Here is a 17282-nt window from a genome sequence, read left to right as displayed (position 1 = left end):
TGCGTAGCTCGGTGGGCGGGGCGCCCGGCGCGCGGGGGAAGCTAAGCAGGCTCAGCCCCGGACAGCTTTCGGATGGGAGACCGGAGGAGCGGCCCGGACGACGGCGTCATTTCCGCGTAACTCGCGCGTGCTTGGCCTTTCTCCGCAGAGCACATCATCGCCAAAGACTCCTCCCGAGTAAGGTTACAGCCGTCCAAGAGTAAAAAGGAGAGGGTCCCCCAGCTCCTCCTGCAGATCGGGAATTGGCTAAGTTGCAGGAAGGCTATTTATATATAAGACAAGTTCTCCAGATGATGCAAAAAGCGGAGTCAGCCTAAGGATCCGCAAGTGAAGTTTCTTCACAGCAACGTGCCGGAAAAGCTTCAGTTATTACTTTTGACTTTAGTAATCCAGGAGAGTTGTCAGGAAAGTGGGGGAGAAACTCTAGGGCCTTTGAATGCAAAGTGTGGCAAATTCAGTATATTGCACATGCAAAATACACTGTGCCATAGCTGTCAACTTTTCCCTTTTCTTGCGAGGAATCCTATTCGGAATAAGGGAATTTCCCTTAAAAAAAAGGAAACATTGACAGCTATGCACTGTGCTCCCATTTTCTTTCTCATTCCCTCCATTCATAAGGCAAAATAACCACATCCGATGCCCTTTTAAATGTGTTGTGGCTAGGCGGATGATTGGTTTGTTTCTGTTCTTATTTTTATGATGTATTTTGTGTTTTTTATATTGTAATTTTATGTTGTGAGCTCTCCTGAGATCTATGGGTATAGGGCAGGCTTCCTCAACCTCGGCCCTCCAGATGTTTTGAGACTGCAGTTCTCATCATCCCTAACCACTGGTCCTGCTAGCTGGGGATCATGGGAGTTGTAGGCCAAAAACATCTGGAGGGCCGAGGTTGAGGAAGCCTGGTATAGGGCCTAACGATAACTACTGCCTTAGAGCTTTCCGTGCGCTGCTCTGGTTCGCCAGAAGCGGCTTAGTCCTGCTGGTCACATGACCCAGAAGCTGTACGCCGGCTCCCTCGGCCAGTAAAGCGAGATGAGCACTGCAACCCCAGAGTCGGTCACGACTGGACCTAATGGTCAGGGGTCCTTTTCCCTTTACCTAAGAGCTTTGGTTGATCTGTTTGACATCCTATAACCTTTCAAAATGTGGTTCTTTTCGGGGGCGGGTGTTATTGGGTAGCTGTTTTTATTCTGATTATATATGTTGTCATATGAGACCTCTGGGTATAGGGCAGTATATAAACTCAATAAACAATAAAAAGAGCTGACAAAGAGAAAGTAGGGCTGCATTTCAGGTCACAAAACACACAGCACATTGCTAACCATGTTTACTCAGTCCTATTGAATTCAATGGGGCATATTCCCAGGTAAATGGGGTTAGGACTGCAATCTTAATCTACTAATCATATGGCCCTTCCCTGATTACTTTCAGAAATGTGAATAAAACTGCATTATTTTATGTTTAAGAGGATAAGAGACATTGTACTGCTTTTATAAAATGCCTTTATCCAGCTCCAAGTCTTTAGTGTTGTTGTTGTTTAGTCATGTCCGACTCTTCGTGACCCCCTGGACCAGAGCACGCCAGGCACTCCTGTCTTCCACTGCCCCCCGCAGTTTGGTCAAACTCATGCTGGTAGCTTCGAGAACACTGTCCAACCATCTCGTCCTCTGTCGTCCCCTTCTCCTTGTGCCCTCCATCTTTCCCAGCATCAGGGTCTTTTCCAGGGAGTCTTCTCTTTTCATGAGGTGGCCAAAGTCTTGGAGCCTCAGCTTCAGGATCTGTCCTTCCAGTGAGCACTCAGGGCTGATTTCCTTCAGAATGGAGAGGTTTGATCTTCTTGCAGTCCATGGGACTCTCAAGAGTCTCCTCCAGCACCAGAATTCAAAAGCATCCATTCTTCGGCGATCAGCCTTCTTTATGGTCCAGCTCTCACTTCCATACATCACTACTGGGAAAACCAGAGCTTTAACTATATGGACGTGTACTGTTCAATCAACTGTAATGACACCAGGGTGATCTCTTTCCCTTCTCTGCTTTTTTTAAATGCCCATTTCCTTCTCTCTCATCTTCGCCGCAGATCCACCAGGATGTCAAGTGCCAACCCCTCGGGTCACAACTGGAACCGGAAGCCCAAAGCGGAGGAGGAAGAGGAAGATCCCTTCGACAAAATGATCTCCCGCACCGGTTGCGCCTCTTTCCACTATGCGGTGCAGGAGTGCATGGCTGAACACCAGGACTGGCGCAAGTGCCAGGAGCAGGTGAAGAGCTTCAAGGATTGCATGATGCAACATGAGAAGCAGAGGATGGCAGAGCTGCTCAGAAGACAGAAACAGCATCAAACCACAAGCTGACAAGAGCCAGCTTTGCACAAAGGGCAGTTCCCTTGCTTGGAGGAAGTATTTAAATAACGGCAGTGCAGCACAGAGGTTGAGCTCTGGGAAACTGTTGCTGTGGAAGGTGGTTCAAAGAGATGGGAAGCAACTGCATGCATTGCTCTTGCAGTAATCCCCTGGCTAAATTCTTCTGGTTTTTTTAACAGAACAAGCAAAACTTACTTTCTTGCCAAAAAATAAATTTATATGGAATTTACATGTCTTCTTCGTTTTACTTTGTCGTTTACGGGTTTTCTAAAGATGACGTTATTGTAGAGATAAGCACATCCTTATCACTCTCAATTATTTTCTGTCCCTTAATGCGTACAAACTTAACTGCGGTCCTGGACCAGACTGCTTAGTTGACATTCATGAATCCTGCCCCTGTTCCACACTGGATTTGATAATTGCTCAGGAGTCTAGATTATTGTTCAACCGGATTTGGCGGGGGGAAATAGTTTATGGCAGGTCAGACTGGTGTTGTATATGCACACGGAACTGCTTTTAAGACCAATTCACAGAATGGGGACGAAATCTGCTAGAGAGCTCTATTTGTGTTGATTTCAAAATCCAGATGTTGTCTTTGAGGCTACACTACTGGACAATTTGCTTTGGCACCCACAACCCAGGTTCCAGGAGCCATGTGAGGAATTGTTTTTCTATCCCAGTTTCTAACACTGCCAGAAGCTGAATATTTCTTCACGACAGGATGGGACAGGTCCCCCACCAGACGTGAGAGCGGCAGCCCAGCTCAGGGGGCACATTACAGCTCAGGTCTTGATAACACCTTAATACACACACACACACACTACACATACTCAATAAACTGGTTGGGCCTGCCCTGTACAGAGTGTTGAATTGCCAGTACTCTACCCAGAAAACGTGAGGATTCTGCTTCCAGATTCTGTAAGCAGAAGTCTAAATTGGTACAGGCGACACAACTACAGCAGCAGAAATTGCCTCGTGTTACAGCACACCAAGGAAGCACGCCATAAAGATTAAACCATTTATTATGAAAAAACAGACTCGTTGTGACAGCGTTGGCTTTTGCAGCAAACACAGAGGTCCACTTCCACCATGTCGTGGAACGTTGCGAAAAGGTCGACGATCAGCCACAAACCCCAATGTAAAACGGGTATTTGTAATGTGCTGGACTCAGCTCATTTGAGAAAGCAAGTCCTCCAGTTCTGGACGTGCCTTCAGCCGAACCTTGAAGTCTTCTTCCGTGTGCTGTGGAGGGACAGGGAGGGGAAAACAACAACAGCAGGACGTTACAGATATTAGCATATGGTTACCAGATTTTTTTCAATTAATCCGAGGACACTTTTTTAAAAGCTGAGTAGCAACAGGGAGTCAGTAGTGGGGATGGTGAGGCAAAAGACCCTGGGCCCACGCACACATGCATATTGTATAAAGGTGCAAAGCCCTTCTTTTGCACCCTGTGAAACATAAATGCGCAGTTTTTAAAAAACTGGGCGATGGCGTGCCGCCTGCCCGTGACTCCCAAGCCTTTCCTGATCTCCTGCCCCCTTCCCCCTTTGTTTTGACAGATTGGGGGAGGCTCAGGAGTCACGGGCGGGTGCATCAGGTCTGGCATCCTCCTAGCAATGTAAGTGACTGTGGAGGCCAATTCTGGACCCACACGTCCTTCCACAGTAGGGACATTGGTTTCTGGGCGGGAGTTGATCACGGTGTGGATTTGCCAAGCGTGCCTTCCTCTTAGCACGTTTCTCCCTTGTGTCCTGAGTTTGAGTGTTTTCAAAGCCCAGGACACCTTTGGTAAAGGCTGTTCTCCAACCGGAGCGCTCGCAGGCCAGTGTTTCCCAATTCTTGGTGTTTATACTACATTTTTAAAGATTTGCCTTGAGACAGTCGTTAAACCTCTTTTGTTGATCGCTAGCATTACGCTTTCCCTTTTTAAGTTCAGAATAGAGTACAGTGGTACCTCGGGTTACAGACGCTTCAGGTTACAGACACCTCAGGTCACAGACTCCGCTAACCCAGAAATAGTACCTTTGCTTCAGCATGAGAACAGAAATCGTGCGGCGGCAGCTGGAGGCCCCATTAGGTAAAGTGGTACCTCAGGTTAAGAACAGTTTCAAGTTAAGAACGGACCTCCAGAACGAATTAAGTTCTTAACCTGAGGTACCACTGTAGTTGCTTTGAAAGATGATCATCAGGCATCCGCACAACATGACCAGTCCAACGAAGTTGATGTTGAATCATTGCTTCAACACTGGGGATCTTTGCTTCTTCCAGGGCACAGTGACAACAGTCCTCCTTGGTTATTCGTCTCCAGCACCTGGTATTCCAAGGCAAACTGCATCTGAACAGGGAGGCTCTGTATCATGGCTGCTGAGGAGTTTATTCCAAAGAGGTGTCCAACTCCCAAATTTCGGAGGGGGGGGGAGGATGCACGTGAGAGGGGATGTGTGTCTGTGTGTCCTGGAGCACTTCTCAGAACCTGCTTTTTAACAATAGTTTAAAAGCGAGGAGCCACAGTGCTAAACCTGAATGCTTCGGTAAGAATCCACATACCTCTTTCACTAACAGATGGACTCCTTCGGGCCGATTATTCTGAACAATTTCCAAGAGAATAGGAGCGAATGCAGCATTCAAACCGCTGATCTGAAGGGGAAGAGGAAAAAAGAAGCGGAATGGATCATTGTTGGGGAAGGGGAAGAGAGCAAAAAACCCCCCACAAAACCGGGCCTATTATGTTATCAGCACACATCATTATGACAAGGTGAAAGTACACAAAGGCTTTCAGAATCATGTAATAAGAAAATCAATTTTTAAAGTATGGGAAAAGTATAAAGACTTATTAGAACAAAAAACGCCATGGTGGCTTTCCCCATTAGAAGCAATATCTTTGAAGAAAGTGAATATGAGGACCAATTGGCCAACATATAGAGAGCTGTTAAAGCAGGTAAAATTAAAAGATTTTGAAGAGGTGAGAGAACTGGTAACAGGTTGTTTACAATATCATCAATTAGATGATTTTTTAATAAAATTGATAAAAAGAAAGGTTTTAGTTTTAGTTATCAGTTATTAAGATTTCAAAGAGAGATTTTAGAAGGTAATATGAAATTATGGTTGAAAATGTATAATTTGCTCCTGGAATGGGAAACAATAGAGGAACAGGTCAAATCTGTGATGAAACAATGGATGAAAAATGTGGGACATAATATACAAATGACAGACTAGGAGAAACTATGGAAAATAGATCTGAGATTTACGGCATTTTTTTAATTGAAAGAAAATCATATGAAAATGATGTACCGGTGGTATTTGACCCAGGTAAAACTAGCAAAAATGTACAGAACAAGTATCAATATATGTTGGAAATGTAAAGAAAAGTAAGCTACCTTTTATCTTATGTGGTGGACTAGTAATGTAACTAAAAAATTCTGGGAAACGATATATAATGAAATGAAAAAAATGTTCAAAATAACTTTTGTTAAAAAGCCAGAAGCTTTTTTATTAGGAATTATAGGTACTGATATCCCAAAGGACCAGAGGAAATTGTTCATGTATGCTACAATGGCCGCCCGGATGTTACTAGCCCAGAGATGGAAGGAAGAGACAGTTCCGACTAGAGAATAATGGCAGATCAAGTTGATGGACTATGCCAAAGTGGCAAAATCAACTGGGAAGCTCGAGAGTCAAGAAGACCAGAAATTTTAAAAAGAATGGGAAATGTTTATAATGTACATACAAAAACATTGTAAACAGGTCAAAACATTAGCAGGATTTTAAATACACTTGTAATGGAACAGAATGCATAGATAACTTAGGAAGAAGAAAAATTGGAGAAGTACTGATATGCAGATTCAGGTAGGTAGCCGTGTTGGTCTGGCGCAGTCGGAAAAATTAAAACATTGTCCAGTAGCACCTTAGAGACCAACTAAGTTTGTTCTGGGTATAAGCTTTCGTGTGCATGCACACTTCTTCAGATACAGATACTGATGATATGCAGTTGAAAATAGAATTAAAAGGACCCACGGAAGGGATGGGGAGGAAGTCAGGAGATTCAGAGTCATCTCAATAATTGGATTTTGTACTATTTTATGTTGTATGTTTATATTTTGGAAAATCAAATAAAAAAGATTATGGGGGGGAAAGAGCCCGTTTCCAGCAGGAACCAAAGGCGCAGTGTGAAACCAGGATTCTTACGTAGGTCTGCCGCTGGCCTGAAAAGAGGCATTTCTTTATTATTGTCATATCCAATCCTTCCTCTGAAGAGGACAGATGTGTCTTCCCCTGTTTTATACATTGAGAAGAAGACTTGACCTATGCCAGCTACTGAGCTCCACAGCGGCGTATCTCTGTTCTGGTCTCCCTTGTCCAACACTCTATTCCAAATGTGGGGAATTGACCTCCTCTACCCACTACAATGCAGGTGGCGCTGGGCTTGCTGATCAGAAGGTCAGCAGTTCGAATCCCCGCGATGGGGTGAGCTCCCGTTGCTCGGTCCCTGCTCCTGCCAACCTAGCAGTTCGAAAGCACGTCAAAGTGCAAGTAGATAAATAGGTACCGCTCCGGCGGGAAGGTAAATGGCGTTTCCGTGCGCTGCTCTGGTTCACCAGAAGCGCCTTAGTCATGCTGGCCACATGACCTGGAAGCTGTACGCCAGCTCCCTCGGCCAGTAAAGCGAGATGAGCGCCGCAACCCCAGAGTCGGCCATGACTGGACCTAATGGTCAGGGGTTCCTTTACCTTTACCCACTACTGTAATGTGTGCAGAGGAGTTCCACCAAGATGATCAAAGTAGAACAGTGGGGCTTTAAAATGACTGCATCTCCAGCACTGCCCCTGTTGTTTTTAGTGTACTCCAAAGAAGAGGGAGGCAGGTGGCGCTGTGGTCTAAACCACTGAGCCTCTTGGGCTTGCAGATCAGAAGGTCGGCGGTTCAAATCCCAACGACGGGGTGAGCTCCCGTTGCTCCTGCCAACCTAGCAGTTCGAAAGCACACCAGTGCAAGTAGATAAATAGTACCACTCCGGTGGGAAGGTAAACGGCGTTTTCCATGCGCTCTGGCTTCCATCACGGTGTCCAGTTGCGCCAGAAGCGATTTAGTTCTGCTGGCCACATGACCCAGAAAGCTGTCTGTGGACAAATGCCGGCTCCCTCAGCCTGAAAGCGAGATGAGCGCCGCAACCCCATAGTCGCCTTTGACTGGACTTAACCATCCAGGGGTCCTTTACCTTTTACTCCAAAGAAGTCACAGAGAACTCAGCTGAAAGACTGCCGGGCAACATGTTGTCACCATACTATTAAAAAGACAAAAACGAAGAGGAAATTGGGCAGGTGAGACCTCCTACCTGAACAACACGTTGGTGGGTTGTAAGAACAGCATCCAGGTGCGCCTTGGAGCCTTGTTCCTGCATCAGCATCACCTCCATGGTCTTGGTGGGCATCGCATAGCTGTGGAAACAGCAGCTGTTATCAGCATTCCACAGGCACGAAAGGGGTGAGTGAGAGAAAGGAGACTTTTGCACTATTCAGCAGAAAGAACCGAACTTCCAGCCCCAGGGAGTGAGGCTCCTGAGATGGAGCCTTCATGACAAATTAGCGATGCAGACAAGATTGGCTGCCTTCGTTAAATGGAGCACAGCCGCCTGCGCTAATGAGGCCTGTTGGCGCTAAACTCCTACCTCTGTGCCAGCGGAACTGGGAAATCTGCATTGAAAATGGTTTCTGCAAAAACCAGCAAGGCGTATCTGTTTACAGGTCTCGTCCCAAAGGCGCATGGGGTGGGTGTAATGCAAGAAAAAGCAAGTACGTGCCCCATAGGTTGATTTTCAAGATAATCAGAGTGCTGCAGGAGACACAGAGTGCTCAGTTGGGTGGTTTCATGAGACACAGCAACATTCCTGTTGGCTCTGAATTTCCCTGAGTGGGCTTCAACCGGGAGAAAGTTCATTAAAATCTGATGCCGAGAAAGCTTGATTTTTGCAATTTGCAAAAACAATGCACCTTTGCATATATTTTATAAAGTGTCTCTCTTTCTAGTAGCCCTGGAGAAGGAAAACTAAACTAAACCCAGATGCCCTGTGCAACTTCCCATCTGGTTTAAACAATCTGAACATGCTATCTCCACACCCTAGGAACTTGATTTTAAGTGAAAGTTCCAATTCTAAGATGGCGAATCTCCTGCCATCTTAAAAAATGATGTCTGGGGTCTATTTATTATTTTACAAATTTATAGACTGATTTACAGTGTAGAGCAATAAAAGTGATGCAAAAAAAGATAAAAATAAGATGAAATACCAAAAAAACCACCATGCAAATTCTATAAGCAAGCGGTACCATTTTTACCAGCTTTCCAATAAAACCACTCCTGCAGATGTATGATTAGTATGTCGTAAGTGGCTGGGTCACAATACAGGGAAAGCCTCCTTAAAGAAAAACATATTCAGTAGATGTCTAAACACATGGGTAGGCAAACTAAGGCCCGGGGGCCGGATCCGGCCCAATTGCCTTCTCAATACGGCCCGCGGACGGTCTGGGAATCAGCGTGTTTTTACATGAGTAGAACGTGTCCTTTTATTTAAAATGCCTCTCTGGGTTATTTGTGGGACATAGGAATTCATTCATTTTTTCCCTTCAAAATATAGTCCGGCCCACCACATGGTCTGAGGGACAGTGGACCGGCCCCCTGCTGAAAAAGTTTGCTGACCCCTGTCGAAACATCACAATGCTGGGCAATTGGCTGGTAACTCATTCCAAAGGACTGGAACTGCAACACTAAAAGCCCGGTTTCTTTTACACATTAAGTGCACCTCTAGGGCAGGCAGTATTCTCAACAGGTCCTCTTTTGAGGAGCACAGATCCCCTGCAGGGATGTGTGAGGCGAGGTAATAACAGCGCATGTACTTTTCACCTGGAAAGGTCTCAAAGGAACAAACATCAATGCGCAGTTAGCTCAATGCACAGGCTGCAATTGGCTCAAGCAAGCTTCCGCTGTTTGTGAACTGGGAAAAAAGGGGAGTCTGTTAATGTGTGTGATCCATGCAGAAAAGTGATACCAAGCACATACAGTGGTACCTTGGGTTACAGACCCTTCAGGTTACAGACACTTCAGGTTACAGACTCCGCTAACCCAGAAATAGTGTTTCAGGTTAAGAACTTTGCTTCAGGATGAGAACAGAAATCGTGCTCCGGTGGCGCGGCAGCAGGAGGCCCCATTAGCTAAAGTGGTGCTTCAGGTTAAGAACAGTTTCAAGTTAAGAACAGACCTCCGGAACGAATTAAGTACTTAACCCGAGGTACCACTGTAAGCTGGATTCATGAGACGCTGCTAGCTTTCATTATTATAGAGACAGAAGTTTGAAAATATGTCTAGCGTTCAAGGGGTTACAGATTCTGAGCCCTGCCCATCCATTATCCTCTCCAGTCACACTGTCCTACTACACCAATGCCTTCCAATGCACATTCTGCGGAAATAAAAACGCAATTTAAAGGACCGGGTAAAACACTTAGAAATCAAACACAATCAGGGCGGGGGGAAGAAACACTCCAATACGAAAAGTGCCTCGTCTGACACCCCGGAGAGCTGCTGCCAATCAGTGTACAAAACCCTAAGATAGATGGATCAAAGGTCTAACTTCATATATATAGCAGGCAGCTTCCTATGTTCCATCTCACAATCCAGCGAGCCTTCCTTCCGATTTTATCTACCACCTTTAAAAAGCCCATTCCACACATTCCTTTAAAGATATCTTCTTTTGGCTTCTCTTTGCGGCGGAACAAAGCCAGCTTGCTGTTCTGCCTGATCTGATCAGCTCCTGGGATTTTCAAAGAGCCAAAGCGGAGGGAAAAGGTCAAGCTGCAGAGGGTGAACGGAGCCTTTGTCTCTGAACCCTGGGCAGGGTAGGAAAAAAAGAGGTCTATCCACACAACAGGAAGAGCTCAGAAGAGAGAGAGAGAGAGAAGCAGGTTCATGCTGAACATAACCCTCCAGTCTTTTCTAAGATGTCCAGAATAGAGTACAAGAGGTTTTTTTAAAAACAAACCAACCACCCAACAGATTTAAGAATACTACAATGGAAGACAATCCCCTTTCTTCCTCAAAGATCATACGATGTTTCATGGGCCTAGACCAGGGGTCGGCAACGTGCAGCCCATGGACCGGATGCAGCCCACGAAGCCCATTTTACCGGCCCACGAACCACCCACGAACTGAGCCACCTGTTCGGCGAGTCCCCTGCGCACTGCGCTAAACCAGCGTGGCATGGCGCAGGGACTTGCTGAGCGGCACCGGAAATCACGTCTGCGCATGTGCAGATACTGGAAATCGTTTCTGCGCATGTCCAGACGCAGAAAATTGCTTCTGTGCAGGCGCAGTTTTTGGCATCTGGGCATGCGCAGAAGCGATTTCTGGCACCGCAGACATGCACAGGCGGGATTTCCGGCATCAAGCTGTGCCAGTCTGGCCCACGGACGATCTCCATGGGAGTGATCCAACCCATGGCTGATAAACCTTGCTGACCCCTGATCTAGACACCGCAGTGCATTTATGGATTCTGAGTGCGCTCTCTTCTCTTTCACACCAATATTCTAGCCAGTTTGTGTCAGCAGGAAGCATCAGTGCTGTGGGGGGGGGGTGTGTGGAGAAAAAGGGCCAGCCTGATTGGTCAAGCAGAATTTGGAAAGTAAGCTCTGAAGTGGTGGGAAAGAGTGGATGGTAGGAACCCAGCAGACTTGGATCCAATTTTGGAGGTGGCGGGGAGTGTGTGTGACTACATGCTACAGATGCAATCCGGCGATGATTTTTTTAAGTTGCTTGAGAACCGAAGAATGGAGTCGTGTCATCAGGACAAATCGCAGCAGGTCAAGCAGCCAGAGAAGCATTCAGATGATATGCATTTAGGTGGCCACCTAGACAACAAAGTGGGGGTGCCCTGCGTTATTCTGAGGTTTCCTCCAGTGACAAATCCTCTGAGAATAATGAAGAATTCTTCACGCTTTCAAACTCTTAACTCAGCGATTTGGCTTTCCCGTTTTGCTGTTTCCTCTTTGCACATATTGAATGATCAAGCAAAACGCCTCATCCTGACCTTTGATCTCCTTCCTTACAAACTGTTTTCTTAGCCTTTCCCTCTTATGTGTGACACGCCTCGCGAATTAACCCCTCGGCAGCTGAAAACCTGGGCAAACTGCTTTTACACTTAGGGTGCCACTTTTACAGCCCAGATTTCTATACTTTTTACCCTCATATACACAATTCTTTTCACAGCACACAGTCTATTCAGTCCTTAGTGCCATACTTGCCCTCCTCTGCCCACCTCCCAGCTTGTCAATATCCTTCTTAAATTGTGGTGCCCAGAATTGGACACAGGACTCCAGGTGTGGGCTGACCAAGACAGAACAGAGTGGGACTATTACGTCCCTTGATCTGGGCACTATACTGTTGATGCAGCCTAGAATAGCATTAGCCTTTTTTGCTGCTGCATCTCACTGTTGCCTCATGTTAAGCTTGTGGTCCACTAAGACCCCTAGATCCTTTTCACGAGTGCTGCACTAAGCCAGGTATCCCCCATTGCATATATGCGCAGCTAGGTCTTCCTGCCTAAGTGCAGAGTTACATTTGTCCCTACTGAAATTCATTTTGTTAGCTTGGGCCCAGTTCTCTAATCTGTTAAGGTCATTTTGAATTCTGTTTTTTTTATATAAATATTTATTAGATTTTCCAATTTTATACAAACACAAAAAGAAAAAGAAAAAGAAAAATATTAAAAACCAGTCAATTTCAGTAACAATTTTTCAATAACATGTTTCTTTGACTTCCTCATACCTCCCCTTCTTATTTTCTAGTTCAACTTGTTAATCCAGCAAATCCTAATCTCTTAACATTTCTTTTAATTAACACCTTATTTTCCAATCAACTTTTTAAATTTTATGACTTAAACAGTTTTAATCCCTGTTATCTTTATCATAACAGCTAGAAACCACAAAAGTTCAATCCAGCATCTTTTCAGAGTTCATTAATTTTATAATATTTCTGTAGATAATCCTTAAATTTCTTCCAATCTTCTTCTGCCGACTCTTCTCCCTGGTCGCGGATTCTGCCAGTCATTTCTGCCAGTCCATTTTGAATTCTGATTCTGTCTTCTACGGCATTAGCTACCCCTCCTAGTTTGGTGCCATCTGCAAATTTGATGAGCATCCCCTCTATTCCTTCATCCAAGGCGTTGAACAGGAACAATAAAGAATAAAGACGTTGAACAGGAACGGGCCCAGGACAGAACCCTGTAGCACCCCACTTGTCATTTCTTTCCAGGATGATGAGAAACCATTACTGTGTACTCTTTGGGTTCGGTCAGTCAACCAGCTACAAATCTACCTGACAGTTACCAAACATAGTGCGGGGGAAAGTTTCAGCATGAAGGGAGTGGCAGCTTCCATGCTTGTCACTTCACATTTTATACCAATCTAAATGGGGGCAGAATTGTGCTCTGCACCGCTTCAGGCATGTGTTTGAGAAGGCTCCTCCATCCTCAGCCACCTTCCTATGCGCAGAGACGCTGATTCATCTTTGTGGATTTTTCAAATACAGTGGTACCTCTAGATATGAACGGGATCCGTTCCAGAGCCCTGTTCGCACCCTGAAGCGAATGCAACCCACGTCTGTGAGTCTGCGCGTGCGCGGGTCGCAATTGGCCGCTTCTGCGCATGACGTCATTTTGAGTGTCTGTGCACGCGCGAGCGGCGAAACCCGGAAGTAGCGCATTCCGTTACTTCCAGGTTGCCACGGAGCGCAACCCGAAAACGATCAACCAGAAGCAGCTTCAACCCGAGGTATGATTGTAAGCAATCTCCCAGCCTGCAGTCCGCGGTGGTACAGCACTGATGACAGCTCCCCTGGAAAGGTTCTCCTAATGCCCATGCAAGGCAGAGAACGTGTGACCCTCTAAGTCAGGGGTCAGCAAACCCCTTTCATCAGGAGGCCGGTCCACTGTCCCTCAGACCTTGTGGGGGGCCGGACTATATTTTGAAAAGCATAAATACCCTGCAAGCCAGTCCCGCAGCCACCTCTGGACCTGGAAAGGGAACGCACTCTGCACACGCTCAGGAGCGCATCTCGGCACCGCCCACTCACCAGCGTTGTTGACGAGCAGCAGCCGCTCCATTGACCCGCTCCCCTAGAGCTCCCAGGCGGAACTTCCTGTAACCAATCCGAAGCCGCGCCAGCGTCACAGCCCGCCCAGAGCCACCCATGCTTCGGAAGCTCCTGCAGCCAATGTGAAGCCATGCCAGTATTGCCGCCTGCCCAGCATAGCGGAAGTGAGTCCCCATGCGGCAAGACGTCCGCAGCACGCAGGGACTCACTGAGCGGGCGGCAGGGTCCGTGGGCCAGATTTACAAGCCTGGGGGCAGCATCCGGCCCCCGGGCCTTACAGGTGAAGCTCGAAAAATTAGAATATCGTGGGAAAGTTCATTTATTTCAGTAATTCAACTTACTCATAGACTCATGACATGCAAAGCGAGATATGTCAAGCCTTTATTTGTTAAAATTTGGATGATTATGGCGTACAGCTGATGAAAACCCCAAATTAACAATCTCAGAGAATTAGAATATTGTGAAAAGGTGCAGTAGCTATTCAATCCATAACACCTGCAATGGGTTCAGTAGGAAGCACAATCATGGGGAAGGCTGCTGACCTGGCAGTTGTGCAGAAAGCCATCATTGAGACCCTCCATAGGGAGGGAAAGCCTCAAAGGGTAATTGCAGAAGAAGTTGGATGTTCCCAAAGTGCTGTATCAAAGCACATTAAAGGAAAGTTATGCGGAAGGGAAAACTGTCGAAGAAAAAGGTGCACAAGCAGCATCACAATAATAACAAATAAAGGCTTGACATATCTCACTTTGCATGTCATCAGCCTATCTCATATATTAGTTTCACCTTTTAAGTTGAATTACTGAAATAAACTTTTCCACAATATTCTAATTTTTCGGGTTTCACCTGCAGTTTGCCGACCCCTGCTCCATCACCTTGCCGACAAAGGTCTGTATGGTTAATGCTATGGTTTTCCCAGTAGTGATGTATGGAAGTGAGAGCTGGACCATAAAGAAGGCTGATCGCCGAAGAATGGATGCTTTTGAATTCTGGTGCTGGAGGAGACTCTTGAGAGTCCCATGGACTGCAAGAAGATCAAAGCTATCCATTCTGAAGGAAATCAGCCCTGAGTGCTCACTGGAAGGACAGATCCTGAAGCTGAGGCCACCTCATGAGAAGAGAAGACTCCCTGGAAAAGACCCTGATGTTGGGAAAGATGGAGGGCACAAGGAGAAGGGGAGGACAGAGGACGAGATGGTGGGACAATGTTCTCGAAGCTACCAGCATGAGTTTGACCAAACTGCGGGAGGCAGTGGAAGACAGGAGGGCCTGGCGTGCTCTGGTCCAGGGGGTCACGAAGAGTCAGACACAACTAAACAACAACAAGCTCCAAGATGTTGTTGGACTACAACACCCATCCTTCCTGACCACTGGGCCCCAAGCCGGCTGGGGCTGATGGGCAGTGGGAGCCCCACTATCTGGAGAGCCTCAAACCACAACATTCAACCACACGAGGCAAAGCGTAGATCTCTCACTGGAGAACACAGGCAGGGATCCAGCAGATATCTATACCTTTCCTCCACTTTGATGGAGTGTTGGTTGCAGAGCTTGTGGACGTACTGCGCATAGTGCTCAACCAAGGTCATGTCGTAGCCGGTCATGACGATGTTCAAGACTCCATACTCGTGTTCTGTCCCAGGGTCAATCTCCTTCATTTGTAACCTCCTTTTCTTGGGAACCTGAGAAGAAAGAAGCAGAATTGTCTCAAACGCAGCTGGGAGCACCCGCAAGTGTAAAAGGATCTACCTGACGCATGGCATGGAGAAAATGGATCGAGTGGAGCTTTTCTCCCTCCTAACGCTGGAACGTCCTCCAGCGAAGCTGAAGGCTAGAAGGTTCAGGACAGATAAAAAGGACAGATTTCTTCACACAGCGCATAGTGAAATTATGGAACTCCCTCTAGAGGAGGCAGACTTGGAAGGCTTTAAAAAAGATTAGACAAATTCATGGAGGAGAGGGCTACTGATGGCTACTAGCCATAATAATAATAATAATAATAATAATAATAATAATAATAATAATAATAATAATTTTTATTTATGCACCGCCCTCCCCAGCCAAGACTGGGCTCAGGGCTGCTAACACCAGGTATAAAAACAATTGATTAAAATACAACTTAAAATCAAGATTAAAACACAACATTAAAATGCAGCCTCATTTCAGTAGAAACTCAAATAAAAAACTTTTTTGGGGGATGAAAACGTCAAATCTTCACCAAAGCCAACTATCCAGACTGGTCCTACATGGGCCAGAAAAAAGCCAGGGAAGTCCCCAAATAGGAGTTCCATCACAGAAGGAGAAAGGAAAAAGGAAAGAGGGGAAGGGGATCAAGTTGATTCCAAGCCAAAGGCCAGGCGGAACAACTCTGTCTTACAGGCCCTGCGGAAAGAAATCAGATCCCACAGGGCCCTGGTCTCATGAGACAGAGCGTTCCACCAGGCCGGAGCTAGTGTTGAAAAGGCCCTGGCTCTGGTTGAAGCCAATCTAACTTCCTTAGGGCCCGGGACCTCTAGGGTGTTGCTATTTACGGACCTTAAGGTCCTCCGTGGGGCATACCAGGAGAGGCGGTCCCGTAGGTACGAGGGTCCTAGGCTGCGAAGGGTTATGCTTGGCCTCCACAGTCAGGGGCAGCAATGCATCTGAATACCACTTGCTGGAAACTACAGGAGCGGAGAGTGTCGCTCTTGTGTTCGAATCCTGCTTGCTGGTTTCCTACAGGCACCTGGTTGGCCACTGTGAAAATTGGATGCTGGACTAGATGAACCATTGGCCTGATCCAGCGGGCTCTTCTTATGTTCAGCTGATTCCCAATACCGGGACCAGAGGGGGTGGGGAAGAGCCGAAATGGTCTTGGAACAATTAAAATCTTTCCCTGCTCTTGACAAGCTAGGACAAACTGCTCCTATTTCAACTTCTGCCTTCAAGACATTCTGCCCAGATGAGTGATTGGTTCATTATCTTTCCAAATTGCAAAGGCCTCCCCTTTCAGATTTCTCGTTCTCCGAAAAGTTCCAAGAGTGGCAACAGCACACAACTCAATTTGTGCTACTTCGAGTGTGATCCTAACACCCTTTTCTGCTACTGGAGGGCGTCTGGAGTCAGGCAGAAGTGCCAATCTGGAACTGGTGCAACAAAGGAAGAAGAGGAAAAAATTACCCTCACCTGCCATCTTGGTCAGAGTGAGCAGCAAGTCTTGGGACCGTGGCAATTGTTGTATCGTTCCTTGATTGTGTCCCTATGCCACTTTTCAGTGAGATGAATCCTAAAGTGGTCAAGTGGGGCTTTATGCTCTGCCCATATACAGTCACACCTCGTGTTGTGTTTGCTTCATGATACGTTTTTTCAGGTTGCGTCCCGCAGCGACCTGGAAGTACCGGAAAGGGTTACTTCCGGGTTTCGCCGCTCGCGCATGTGCAGACGCACAAAATGACATCACGCGCATGCGCAGACGCGGTGAATCGCGACCCACACACACACAGACGCGGGTTGCATTCTGCTCATGTTGCTTACGGGACTCAGGATCCCGTTCGCAACCAGAAGTACCACTGTACAGTCATACCTCGGGTTACAGCTGCTTCAGGTTGCGTTTTTTCGGGTTACGGATGCGCCCAAACCCGGAAATACTGGAATGGGTTACTTCTGGGTTTTGGTGGTCGTGCATGCGCAGAAGCACTAAATTGCTTTTTGCACATGCACAGAAGCGCTGAATTGCAACCCGTGCATGTGCAGACGCGCTGCTGCGGGTTGTGAACGCTGCGGGTTGCGAATGTGCATCCCACATGGATCACG

The 17282-nt window shown here is 46.7% G+C and overlaps 2 protein-coding genes across 4 annotated transcripts in view; one reads left to right on the top strand and one right to left on the bottom strand.

Moving 5' to 3' along the window:
• The window catches only part of MRPL48 (mitochondrial ribosomal protein L48), a 116306-nt gene that overhangs the window by 85756 nt on the left and 13268 nt on the right, over window positions 1-17282 (bottom strand). The window contains exons 5-8 of one of the 2 annotated variants that reach the window (XM_083610185.1): window positions 15006-15172; window positions 7696-7798; window positions 4911-5000; window positions 3365-3602 (exon numbers count right to left, since the gene is read on the bottom strand). In XM_083610185.1, the coding sequence (XP_083466311.1) occupies window positions 3528-3602; window positions 4911-5000; window positions 7696-7798; window positions 15006-15172 (435 nt within the window). In that variant the 3' untranslated portion in view covers window positions 3365-3527. Of the gene's footprint in view, window positions 1-3364; window positions 3603-4910; window positions 5001-7695; window positions 7799-14945; window positions 15173-17282 lie in introns of those variants that run through there. The other variant, XM_083610184.1, reaches the window with a different exon arrangement.
• On the top strand, window positions 36-2563 carry COA4 (cytochrome c oxidase assembly factor 4 homolog). 2 transcript variants are annotated; one of them, XM_083610249.1, is made up of 2 exons: window positions 36-182; window positions 2078-2563. In XM_083610249.1, the coding sequence occupies exon 2, from the start codon at window positions 2088-2090 to the stop codon at window positions 2349-2351; it is 264 nt and encodes an 87-aa protein (XP_083466375.1). In that variant the 5' UTR covers window positions 36-182; window positions 2078-2087; the 3' UTR covers window positions 2352-2563. The 2 variants fall into 2 exon arrangements, with proteins under 2 accessions (XP_083466375.1, XP_083466374.1); XM_083610248.1 differs by having other exon boundaries at window positions 39-177; window positions 2078-2562.

Source organism: Podarcis filfolensis, assembly GCF_964270895.1.
Source record: "Podarcis filfolensis genome assembly, chromosome: 4".
NCBI classification, from domain to species: domain Eukaryota; kingdom Metazoa; phylum Chordata; class Lepidosauria; order Squamata; family Lacertidae; genus Podarcis; species Podarcis filfolensis.
This window is presented reverse-complemented; position numbering and strand designations above follow the sequence as displayed.

Bases quoted from the DNA above. Each gene is read 5' to 3' on its own strand.
- COA4 (XM_083610249.1), top strand. From the start codon at position 2,088: ATGTCAAGTGCCAACCCCTCGGGTCACAACTGGAACCGGAAGCCCAAA.